Source organism: Pseudorca crassidens, chromosome 9 (genome assembly GCF_039906515.1).
Source record: "Pseudorca crassidens isolate mPseCra1 chromosome 9, mPseCra1.hap1, whole genome shotgun sequence".
In the NCBI taxonomy this organism is placed as follows: Eukaryota; Metazoa; Chordata; class Mammalia; order Artiodactyla; family Delphinidae; genus Pseudorca; species Pseudorca crassidens.
This window is the reverse complement of record NC_090304.1, coordinates 70,974,978-70,988,010: the sequence shown is the minus strand read 5'-3', so window position 1 is coordinate 70,988,010 and position 13,033 is coordinate 70,974,978. Positions and strand designations below refer to the sequence as shown.

The following is a 13,033-nucleotide window of genomic DNA, read 5'->3' as shown; positions in this document are numbered from 1 at the left end:
ACAACTCCTGTAGTGTCTAAGCACTTTTGTATTCACAATCTATTTGAATCCATATAAAAACTAATTTTACACATGAGAAAATCAAACTCAGGAAAGTTTAATTTGAATAGCAAATGGGAAAATCTAGGGCTTTATTTGGAGCAAGAGGTTGCTTTTGTTTTGTTTTTGCAGTCTCTTTTTTTGTATAACACTTTGGCCTTATACCATGAATGCAATATCTTATCTGTCTAAGGATATTAATGATACACTTCATTTCCAATGTTACTTTCTTCTTGTATAATTGTTGCTTCCCCCAAGTTACCAGTTCTGGTTTGTTTTGTTCTCTTAGTAGCTTTCCTCTACCTTCAGGTGATCTTTGACTGTCTTGCCCTATCTCGTAGTGGACATATGACTCTGTGCACACAGGTGGGCTTATCAACTGGGGGTTTCACTGATGGGTGATCTGTCTCGGCTGTTCAGTTGGGGAAGCCCTCATGTTGGTATTTTAAGGTCTTATCTCGTGAACTGCTCTGATTCTCCATGGAGTGACTCCTCCGGTCTCCCTGCTGGAGGGAATCAGTCTGGTACCAGCACCCTGGGAAGTGAGGGGGAGAGGAGAACTGAAGGCTTAATATGTAGAATGTAAGTATTCATGAAATTCCTGTTTCAGTATGGTGGTTCTGCCTTCAACTGTGCTTTGTACCTTCCATCCAGAGAGCCTGTTTGACTTCCTTCAGTGAATTACCTCCAATCTTCTGCTGGAGTGGAGGGGGGGGGGTCATCCATCTAGCTGCTAAGAATGGGGGATCTGGAGGTATAACTGCTTTATTTTTATTGTGATAAAATGTACATAAAATTTACTCTTTTAACCATTTTTAAGTATACAATTCAGTGACATTAAGTACATTCATAGTGTTGTACAGCCATCACCACTATCCATTTCCAGAATTTTTTCATTATTCCAAACAGAAATTGTACCCATTAAACAATAATTCTCAATTTCCCCCTCTCTCTGCCCTCTGGTAACCTCTGTTCTATCTTCTGTCTCTGTGAATTTGACTACTTTAGGTACTTCATATAAGTGGAATCATACAATCTTTTCCTTTTGTGTCTGGGTTATTTCATTTAGCATAATGTTTTTAAAGTTCATCCATGTTGTAGCATGAATCAGAATTGCATTCCTTTTTTAAGATTGAATAATATTCCATTGTATGTACATACAGCATTGTGTATATCTGTTCATCTGTTGATGGACGTTTGGGTTGTTTCCACCTTTAGGCAGTTGCAAGTAATGCTGCAATGAACACTGGTGTACAAGTATCAGTCTTGAGTTCCTGCTTTCAGTTCTTTTGAGTATATACCTAGAAATGGAATTACTGGATCATATGGTAGTTCTGTGTTTAATTTTGTGGGGAACCATTAAACTTTTTCAAGTGGCTGTACCACTTTACATTCCCACCAGCAATGCACAAAGGTTCCAATTTCTCTATATCCTTGTCAACACTTGTTACTTTTCTTTTTAAAAATATAACAGCTAGCTATCCTAATGAATGTGAAGTGGTATCTCTTCGTGATTTTGCTTTGCATTTTCCTACTGACTAGTGATTTGAGTATCTTTTCATGTGTTTACGGGTTGTTTGTATATCTTCTTTGGAGAAATGTTTATTCAAGTATTTTATCCATTTTTGAATTGGGTTTTTTGTTGAGTTTTAAGAGTTCTTTGTATATTCTGGATATTAATCCCTTATCAGATATATGATTTATAAATATTTGCTCCCATTTAATGAGTTGCCTTTTCACTTTGTTGATAGTGTCCTTTGATTTTAAAAAAGTTTTAATTTTGATGTAGTCCCATTTATCTATATTTTTCCTTTAATGAGGTGTTTTTTGTGACATATCCAAGAAATCATTGCCAAATCTAATATCATGAAGATTTTTTCCATTTGTTTTCTTCTAAAAGTTTTATAGTTTTAACTCTTACATTTAAGTATTTGATCATTTTAATTTTTGTATTAACATTATAGTGTGATGTAGGAGTCCAACTTCATTCTTTTGCACGTGGATACCCAGTTTTCCCAGAACCATTTATTGAAAAAGGCTATTTTTTCCTCCATTGAATTTTCTTGACACTATTGTCAAAAGTATTCAGTGCTCCATAAATGTGAGGGTTTATTTCTGGATTCAAAATTCTGTTCCATTGATATATATGTTTATCCTTATGCCAGTACCACAAGCTTTCTAGTAAGTTTTGAAATAAAAAAGTGTGAGTTCTCCAACTTTTTTTTTTTTTTTTTCGAGATTGTTTGGCGCTTCTGGCTTCTTTGCATTTCCATATGAATTTAGGATCAGCTTGTCAATTTTTGTGAAGAAGCTAGCTGGAATTTTGATAGAATTGCATTGAATCTATAGATCAATGTGGGGGGTAGTGCCATCTTAACAATAATAAGTGTTTTGATCCATGAAAATGGGATGTCATTCTGTTTATTTTGTGCTTCTTTAGTTTCTTTCAACAATCTTTTATAGTTCGCAGAGCAAAAGTTTTGTACTTCTTTTGTTAAGTTTATTCCAAAGTACGTTTTTTCTTGTCAATGCTATTATAAATGAAATTGTTTTCTTAATTTAATTTTCAGTTTGCTCATTGATACTATATAAAACTAAAGTTGATTTTTGTATATTGATCTGGTATCCTGGAGCATTGCTGAACTCATTTATTAGTTCTTATAGTTTTTCCCAGTGGATTCCTTATGATTTCTCATATACAAGATCATATCACCTGCATATAGAGATACTTTTAGTTCTTTTCCAATCTGGATGTCTTTTCTTTTCTTTTCTTGCCTAATTGCCCTGACTAGAATCTGCAGTAAAATGTTTAATAGAAGTGGTGAGAGCAGACATCCTTGTCTTCTTATTATTTTTTTTTGAAAATGTGACCTGTTTTATTTACTAGGGGAGCATTTGAAACTTTGAAAGAGAACATCCATTTTTTTAAAATTAATTTTTATTGGAGTATTGTTGCTTTACAATGTTGTGTTAGCCTCCACTGCACAACAAAATAAATCAGCCATACACATAGAGATATCCCCTCCCTTTTGGACTTCCCTCCCATTTAGGTTACCACAGAGAATTAGGTAGAGTCCCCTGTGCTATACAGTACGTTCCCATCAGTTGTCTATTTTGTACATAGTATCAATACACAGTATATGTGTCAATCCCAGTCTCCCAATTCCTCCCACTCCACCGCTTTCCCCCTTGGTATCCATACATTTGTCCTCTATGTCTGTATCTCTATTTCTGCTTCGCAAATAAGATCATCTACACCATTTTTCTAGATTCCACGTATATGTGTTATTATACAATATTTGCTTTTCTCTTTCTGACTTACTTCACTCTGTATGACACTCTCTAGGTCCATCCACCTCTCTACAAATGACCCAATTTCATTCCTTTTCATGGCTGAGTAATATCCCATTGTATATATGTACCACAGCTCCTTTATCCATTCCTCTGTTGATGGATCCTTGTCTTATTCTTAACCTTAGAGTGAAAGCACTCAGTCTTTCACCACTAAGTATGATGTTAAGTTTTGGGGTTTTTTTAGATGTCCTTTATCAGGCTGAGGAATTCCTTTCTATTCCTAGTCTGTTGAGAGTTTTTATCATGAAGTTTAGCTGTAACTCTTTGCTTTGTTATTTTAGTGGTTGCATTAGTGTTTATGGTATACAACTTTAACTTTTCATGGGCTACCTTCAAGAGATATTATACCGCTTTAGGCATATTTTAAGAGCATTCCAAGGACTTCCCTGGTGGCACAGTGGTTAAGAATCTGCCTGCCAATGCAGGGGACACGGGTACGATCCCTGGTCCCAGAAGATCCCATGTGCCGTGGAGCAACTAAGCCCATGTGCCAAAACTACTGAGCCTGCACACCACAACTACTGAAGCCTGCATGCCTAGAGCCCGTGCTCCACAACAAGAGAAGCCACTGCAGTGAGAAGCCTATGCACTGCAATGAAGAGCAGTCCCCGCTCACCGCAACTAGAGAAAGCCCTCATGCAGCAACAAAGACTCAATGCAGCCAAAAAAAGAAATTCCATTTCTCTCCTTCCAGCCATTATATAACTGTTGACATATATTTTACTTTTAGATATGTTATAAACTCTGTAAAAATTGTTAATATTTTTCTTTAAACAGTCAATTATCTTTTAAAGATAATTTTCCAAATCTGTATCATAATATTTACTTGTAAAATTAATGAGACCATTTAACGTACTTTGACAATCACAAACATTTGCAATTATCTTTTCTATATGACTAATAGTTTTTTTAAACCATCTTAACCATTTTAAAGTGTTGAGTATATTTACATTGCTGTGTAATGGATCTCTAGAACTTTTCATCTTGCAAAACAGAAACTCTATACCCATGGAACACCAGCTCCCTATTTCTCCCTTCCCCCAGACCCTGGCAACAACCATTCTACTTTCTGTTTCTATGAATTTGAATATTTATTTATTTTTATTATTATTTTTTAATAAATTTATTTATTTTTGGCTGTGTTGGGTCTTCACTGCTGCACACGAGCTTTCTGTAGTTGTGGCGAGCGGGGGCTACTCTTCGTTGCAGTGCACGGGCTTCCCGTTGCAGTGGCTTCTCTTGTTGTGGAGCATGGGCTCTAGGCGCGTGGGCTTCAGTAGTTGTGGCACACGGGCTCAGTAGTTGTGGCTCACAGGCTCTAGAGTGCAGGCTCAGTAGTTGTGGTGCACGGGCTTAGTTGCTCCGTGGTATGTGGGATCTTCCCCGGACCAGGGCTTGAACCTGTGTCCCCTGCATTGGCAGGCGGATTCTTAAACCACTGCGCCACCAGGGAAGTCCCTATGAATTTAAATATTTTAGATGTCTCATATGAGTGGACTCATACATAATTTGTCTTTTTGTGATTGGCTTATTTTATTTAGCATAATGTTCTCAAGGTTAATTCCTGTTGTAGCATGTGGTAGGATTTCCTTCTTTTTTAAGGCTTAATAATATTCAATTTTCTGTATATACTACATTTTCTCTATTCATTCATCTGTCAGTGGGCTTTTGGGTTGCTTCCATCTCTTAGCTGGAATGAATAAACATGTTATGGATCCAAGGAAGATACACAGGTAAAAAAAGAATTCATGCTTTTTTTTTGGTTGTTCAAAACTTTTATTTTTTTTTAGAATATTTATATTTATGCTTTTGTCACTATCCACAATGTGGCTTTTAAAAAAGGCCTGAGCCACTTTGCGGTTCTCACCCCAATATAATCATCATCCCCTCATTCTTAGAATTCCTTTTCCCTGTCACTTTGTCTTTGTGTGGCTTGTATAAAATGAGGACCCTGGAAAAGAACACCTCCTGTGAACTTGAGAGTCTAGATGAGCAGTGCCCAGCTCAGTAGGACCAGGGAGGTAAAACTAGCTGGAGAGCAGATAGATACGTTATGATTTGAACCAAGGTATACTTGTGCGCATGTCTGAAGGGTCGTGCTGACTCACCAGCAGCATAAGGAATATGCAGGTTGACCAGGGTGAGGTAGGATGGTCCACAGGATTGTGTGGATTGTGGGAGGGGGCAGTATATAAAATTCGTGGATTAAACACCTAGCTACTTCCTGAAAATGGCCTAGGTTCTAGAAAACAAAGATCTAGGTGTCTTGATTTTTTTTTAATTTACGGAGATTCAAGACACTAATATGTTCATTCTTACGGTTTACAATGAAAGCAAATGGCTATGGTGATGCAGAGAAGACAGCTGAACTGCACCAGTATATTAAGAGTTTTAAATGAAATTCTGAGTTACCTGACCTTATAAAAATACACATTAATATACTAAATACTGCACAAAGATCTAGGATGGGGGAATATTTAAAAATACATTTCTCTTGGATCAGCACCAAAAATATCATTAGTTTTCTGTACAGCTTGTGACAAGTTTTTCAGTATAGGTAAGTTAAAATGATTTGATAAAAATCACAAACACCACGGAAATCATTAAAGATATATCCAATCAACTTCCAAATACATTTTGACATCAAGGTCAGGCAATTCACTTGGAAGGATATTATCGTGATATTACCACTGAATTACTGTCCTAAGACTTTTGATGTCAACTTTGTATGATGGGGACATTTCACATCTCACACAAAGGAGGCACTGGGACTTAGAAACTTAAGAAAATTATTAGAACCATTAAGACTGAGGTGAAGAATTTGTGCAGCCTTCCACAATTTCAAAGAGGTAGTGATACATGCTTGTCCTCCTGGCGATGTCAAATGCAGTTTCCTCCAGGTTGTTCTTCAGACCTGCTTTGATGTAGCGGTTCATCAGGAGGAGTTCAAGGGTATCTTTGCTGTCTCTGTTCCCAGCAGCTAGATGTAAGGGGGTCAAGAGGCCTTTTGTCTGGGCGTTGATATCTGCATCATGCTGCAGTAAGAAAGAAGCCACTCTGGTGTTATTCCACTTACAGGCACTGTGCAGGGGTGTCCAGCCATCCACAGTCACCGCGTGAACATCTGCCCTGTGTGCAATCAACTCCCGGACCACGTCTAAGTGTCCGCTGTAGGCTGCTCGATGGAGCGGGGTGTACCCATCTTCATCTTGAGTGTTCACGTGGGTGGCCTTTTCTGAAAGCAGTCTTCGCACTGTGGTCAGCTGAGAAGAAAATAGATCTTTTACAATCCCAACTCGAAATGAAACAATAAGCAAAGAAAATTAAACCATCTAGTGTTCGATTTAATTAAGTTAAATAAAAACTTCTTTGTTAGCAGATGACTGTAAAATAAAAAATATGATTTTTTTGGGGGGGGTGGGGAACTGATTTAACAATGAACAAGTCAGTGTTAACTATAAACTGTTGATTCTAAGAGCATGATTCTCTGAATACCAAACCATACATTTATTCCTGGTCCAATGAAGGCTTATTGTATAAAAGCTATAGTCCTAGATGAATAATACAGGCTAGAATTGTATTAATATTTTATATTTCATCTGCGAAGAAAACATAGTAATGGAACAGACTGATCTTTCTGTAGTAGGATTACCACACGAATATACATACTGTATAAAACTTTAAAAAATACCTACTGTATAGCACAGGGAACTCTACTCAATATTCTGTGATAACCTAAATGAGAAAAGAATCTAAAAAAGAATATATGTGTAACTGAATCACTCTGCTGTACATCTGAAACCAACACAACGTTGTAAATCAACTACACTCCAATTAAAAAAAAAACTTCTTTTAACAGTAGAATACAATGGTAACAAGGAAGTCGAGATTAAGGAGCGCAATTCCTTCTAACTAAAACAACCTCAGATACATGTTTTCAGGAAGTGATTTTCAGTTTGGTCTGAGGACCTCTGGTGGGATGCAGTCTGCTCTTGGCTTAAAAAGTTATCCAAAAATATAAGACCATTTATTAGCTTATTAACACAGACATGGGGGAACTTAGTAAAACAAGATACAAACGGCTAAGTGGGAAGAACAGACTTTGGCTGTTAAGCAGGGTCATCCTACTTGGACGATTCTGGGCAAATTAATGTTCCTGAATCTCAACTTCTTAATCTGTAAAAGGGAAGAATATGACGTATCTTATAGGGATATATGAGGATTAAATCAATAATGTAGTAAGGCACATGGTATAGTTGGTATTTAATGTTAATTCCCATCCTCTCTTTACTAAATACTTGTCTTTAGGATGACCCTAATGACTTAATATAAATGATTTAAAGATACAGATGATTGCTTGCTCTCTTTATAATTATTCTTAAAGCTCCCCAAAATACCCATGTGACACTTTGTAGCTTACTATGTGTTTTCACATACATTGCCTCTGTATAAAACCCCGTATGAAAGAGGCAGGTATTATGGTGGCCATTTTTACAGATAAGAAAATAGAGGTTCAGAAACAGTAGGCTTTGCCCAAAGTTACAGACTAAAGCAAGATTCAGTACAGGTCTTCTGGCTTCCAATCTAATACGTTTCCTACTAAATTAAGGTTTCCTCTTTAACTGTTCTTTTTATTTTTACCCGATTTTTTTCAGCAGCCCAAAGAAGCAATTTGCTTGGATCTTTTTCCATTTTTTTTTCTTGCAATTGATACCACTCTTCAGTTTTTTCATCTTGCTCTTCATCTTCATCAGAATTCCCTACCCAGAGACTTTGGGTGCCAGTGGGAATAAGGTGTCCATGTGTTTCTAATAATTCAAGTTGGTTAAAGTGTTCAGAAAAGTCCAAGGAGTTCTCTGGGTCTGGTTTTCCATCATCATTTACTTTCTCTTTTTCCATTTTTACTACTATTCTAAATACAAAGCATTTCAAATGCCAGAGTATAAATAATCTTTCCAGAGATGAATTATGTCTGCTTTATTTTATTCATCAAGATCTGAAACACAAACACAAAAATTAGGAGCAAAATGGTTATTGAGGCTTTATCAATAGCATAGATAAGTCTTGCAAATATACACAAATAAACCCTGTCTAAACTTTTTTGGTGTTTATTAATACCCTTCACATTCATTAAATATTGGAACTGATAGATTTCAGTTATCTTTATTTTTAATATTGTTCTTCTACTAAGTCAGTGGTTATAACACTATTTTGAATCTATTGGTTCACATACTACATTGTATTATGCTAACAGTGATTAATGCTTGAAGCTTTTAAATTATAACTAATAAAGATAACCACATTCACGATTTTTATAGACTAGACACACAGAAGTTATAAAGCAGGAGCAAAAATTTTTAGTTCCTAAAAAATCTACTTCCAAGAATCAGAGATTCTTAGAGATGGAATAGCCCCCAAAGGACATGTGTCCCAATCTCTCATCAATGCAGATATCTTTATCATGACATCTGTAATAATCAACCTACTTCTACTTTAATAATTTCAGGCTTAGGAAAATCCACTGCTTTAAAAAGTAGTCCTATTCATTGACAGATAACTATAGTTCTTAGTTGGGTTCTTGTTTTGAAACCGAACTTTGGCTGTCATTTACTCCTTCATTCAACAAAGATGAATAGAATGCCTGGTATGTGCCAGTCTCTGGGTACTGGGATTCAATAATGAACAAGATCCACGTCTTAACCTCAAGAAGCTTCCTGTCTCGTCAGGGAGATTGGCAAAGACAGTGTTTAAGTGCTATAATAAGACCATATCTAGATATGATGAATATACAGGAAGGTCATAATTAACCCAGTCCTCAGGGAGTAGAGAAGGCTTCCTGAAGGAAATGATATTTATTCTGCTAGGCTGCCATAACAATTTATAAACCAATATCAGCTTAAAGAGTTATGCAGCAGATTAAACTTTAACCAATTAAACAAAATGAGAATAATAGATATTTAAAAAATATTTCTCAGCTTCCCAACTATATTTGTCGAAATCTTATCAGTCTTTCATGACTCTTCTCAGATGTTGCCTCCTTCATTAAGTCTTTCTTGAGCCTCCAAATTACATCTCTCTCTAGTTTCTACTTTTTTTTTGTGCTACATACTGTTTTATTTCACCACTAATTTTGTTCTTGTTTTAGTCTCTTAAAAGACTGTAAGCTTAAGGATAGGGACTATATTTAACTTACATTTATGTCCCACTTATATAAAGCAAACATTAAGAAATATTTGTAGAATTAAACAGAATTAAAGCCCTATCACTTGATTTTGCTTGGAATGGATTCCGAGAAATTTGAGAGTTAGTCGTGTACCCCTATGATACTGATTTCTTTCTACCTAATTTTCACGAGCTTTAATTGATACAATCCTAATGCATCAGTAGATTTTATTACTACTGCCAAGTGCATTAAAGTCAAGTTTAAATTTATCACGCATGACCAGTACCTTCTCTGGACCTGTTACTTTGTTGCACAATGAAAGGACTGTACTAAAGGATTTCCAAAGACTGTCCAACTTTACAGAGTCAATCGAGAGACCCTATCAGAAAGGCTGTATGTTCTAATATTTTCACTTTCCTCAAACTATTCTCTGAACCTTGCAATACAAAAGTGATCACAAATCTACTCATTAAACACTTTATTAAATACCTTATTGTATAGTTCACTTGTCATTTGTATCAACCACAGTAACATTATAGCACAGATCTTATACCCCCCTTTCCTTTTCATAAAAACTTTTTATAATTTAAATTTACTGTTCCAGGTACAATAAATTACATATAAAAATTTCTTAATGGATTTAATTTAAAAAGTCAACCCCAGGTGCATCTCCCTGATTCAGGGCTTAAAAAGCCGATCAAGATACCTACTTGATGATACTCCACCAAGAAGAACTAGGGTATGTTTTTTAAAGATCACATTCCATAAGAGATCTAAACTATGTTAACTCTTAACAATTCAGTGACAGGTGGGGCCGTAAACCCCATTTTACAAGTGAAGGCGCTGAGGTTCTGATAGATTAATACAACTTTCAATAGAACTAAAAGACCAAATTTTCTAATTCAAAAGTTTCACATTGTTTTTTAATGTACTCTATTTTACTGCTGTCAGCACAAAGCAATGCAGATGTGCTGAACCCGAGATCCAGGCAGACAATAAGGGGACGCAGGGAAAGTCTTGTAAACTGGAGTCCGAATGCTCAATCTCTGGGGAGTGGAGGTGAGAGAGAAGACCACCAGTCCCGGCCCTCCAGCACAGGCTGGTCACTTCACAGGCCCAGGAGTCGCGTCTGCGGCCTTCCGAACTTCTACGAGCGAAGAAGCCGCTCCAGCCCTACTTAGGACCCACGACACGGCCCGATTTGCAGGGCTCGTCAGGGGTCGACAGGAGACCCGCCCCTTTGGGCCCAGGAGTTCTTAGGTGGCGCCAGGCGACCAGGAAGCGTGGCCCCGGACGAGAAAGACCTACCCACCTTAGAGAGGGGAAAATCGCCGCCGGAAAGCTCGCTTCCGGGGTTCGTCCCCCGGGCTACTCAGGATTGGCTCCTGTATGAGGGCGGGTCCTCGCTGCAACTTTTCCTGCTACCTTACGGCAGTCGGCAGCCAATGAGAGGAGTTGAAGCGCCTACGTCATTTATGAGGTATCGCGAGAGAAGGAGGTGCTTTTTCTCTCCCGCTTAATTCAGGTTTATGGCCAAGCTGCTTCTCAGGCGGTGCTGTTGCTTTTCTTCTCAAGAATCTCCCTCCTTCTTACCGGGTAAAAGACAGCCTCGGGTTCCAGGGTGGGGCTTTGGAGAGTCCAGATGTGGGGTAGTTTAGGAGTCGCGTTCTGTATCTGCAGGATCGCGAGCGGAAGCCCAGAGAGGATTGACTCTGGGCCGGGTAGGCTCGGGAGGAGCCTGGGAGGTTTCCGCGTTCTGGTTTCTGAGGGTTCGGTGGTGCGGGGCTGCTGAGGCTTAGAATCCCCACCGAACCAGGAATCCGGACTTGGGAGGGGTCGTTCCGCGGTGGCAGCCGCTCCTCCCAAAAGATCCTGGCCATTTTCCTTAAACCACGTGTTTCTGCTTATTTACACTAGCTTTAAACGTGGACCCCCTATCTTTTCAAAACAAGCTCATTCCTTAAAAAAAAAATTTGTGTTTAAGCAGGAAATACGGGGTCGCCTCATGCTCCAGAGTAGCCCATGCATGCAACTTAAACATTTCTGCACATCCAGAGTTCGTGTGCTAAACCAGAACTATTGGGTGTGACCCTTTTTGCCCATTCATTTAACAAGCATTAGCTTCCCATGGGGCATAGAAAGGGAAACAGGAGAGGAGCGTAATCATAATGGTGTAAGTAGAGTGTCACTGGAGATATGTTTTTCTGTTTTGTTTTGTAAGCTCTGAAAATAAAAGTATAGTCGGTGCTTAATTGAAAATGAGACACTTCCAAAATTGCCAGTCTGCTTTTTAAAAATGTGTTTTAAATAATATAATTTTGTTTTAGAATTTGGAATCGAGTGAGTTTTCTGACGTGTTTGAGCACAGGACCCAGGGGTACTTCGAGAGAGAAGTGGTCCTGGAGGAGCTGGACTGATCATAGAAATGAGTCCTGCAGATGCTCTGTAAGCACCTGTCTTCCGAAGTCGTCCTTGTTGCTTTGGGTTTCTAAAGTCTATCAACTATGATCACCATAAAAGAAAACTTATTTAATAAATTATGAGTAAATAAAGACCTTGCCTCTGAATACAAGTGTTAGTCATCAAAATGAATATTTGGAATGGTTAACATTTCATGCTATATGTTTATTAACTAAAGATAATATGCAGCTATAGATTGGGGTTTTGCAGTAGGTTGGCATATTGCTATATAAGTTTATGTTCTTATGTTTTGTCTTAAACTATTTAAGCTATAAATATGCTTGAACTAAGTCTTACTAGCTAATGCAAGTCTTTTTTTTTTCTTAATTTAGTTTTGGCTGCGTTGGGTCTTCATTGTTGTGGCGGGCTTTCTCTACCTGCGGCGAGCGGGGTTGCGGTGTGCAGGCTTCTCATTGCGGTGGCTTCTCTTGTTGCAGAGCTCGGGGCTCTAGGCGCACGGGCTTAGTTGCTCCGCAGCATGTGGGACCTTCCCGGACCAGGGATCAAACCCGTGTCCCCTGCATTGGCAGGGGGATTCTTAATCACTGAGCCACCAGGGAGGTCCTACTGCAAGTCTTTTAAAGCAGATTTTTAAAGAAGTAAATTGCTTTAGTACTGAATAAATTGCAAATGAATCTGACTAAAATGAAAATAAATAAAAGGACTAGAAAAAGTTATGTGGAAAAAGCTTCAAACTTGGAATATTTCACCCTTGTTTTAATTTCTTTTTATCTATCTGTCTGTCTATCTGTCTATCTATCTATCTAATCTATCTAGGCTGCACTGGGTCTTCGTGGCAGCGCGCCGGGTCTTCCTTGCAGTGCACGGGCTTCTCTAGTTGCGGGCTCTAGAGCGCGTGGGTTTAGTAGTTCCGGTATGCGGGCTTAGTTGCGGCATGTGAGGTCTTAGTTCCCCAACCAGGGATTGAAGCCGGACCCCCTGCATTGGAAGCGTAGAGTCTTAACGACTGGACTACCAGAGAAGTCCCCTTAATTTCTTAATTAGCATTGTGTAACC

At 38.2% G+C, this 13,033-nt stretch overlaps 2 protein-coding genes across 3 annotated transcripts in view; one reads left to right on the top strand and one right to left on the bottom strand.

Annotated features, from left to right (window-relative positions):
* Positions 1-5,145: 5,145 nt before the first annotated feature.
* On the bottom strand, positions 5,146-10,993 carry ANKRD49 (ankyrin repeat domain 49). The gene is made up of 3 exons (XM_067750730.1): positions 10,869-10,993; positions 8,035-8,389; positions 5,146-6,656 (listed from the first exon to the last, which is right to left on the bottom strand). The coding sequence occupies exons 2-3, from the start codon at positions 8,290-8,292 to the stop codon at positions 6,195-6,197; spliced, it is 720 nt and encodes a 239-aa protein (XP_067606831.1). The 5' UTR covers positions 8,293-8,389; positions 10,869-10,993; the 3' UTR covers positions 5,146-6,194.
* A 42-nt stretch (positions 10,994-11,035) lies between these two features.
* MRE11 (MRE11 homolog, double strand break repair nuclease) overlaps positions 11,036-13,033 on the top strand; it is a 65,222-nt gene continuing 63,224 nt past the window's right edge. For both annotated transcript variants that reach the window (XM_067750728.1, XM_067750729.1), the window contains exons 1-2: positions 11,036-11,152; positions 11,884-12,001. In XM_067750728.1, the coding sequence (XP_067606829.1) occupies positions 11,982-12,001 (20 nt within the window). In that variant the 5' untranslated portion in view covers positions 11,036-11,152; positions 11,884-11,981. The remainder of the gene's footprint in view (positions 11,153-11,883; positions 12,002-13,033) is intronic.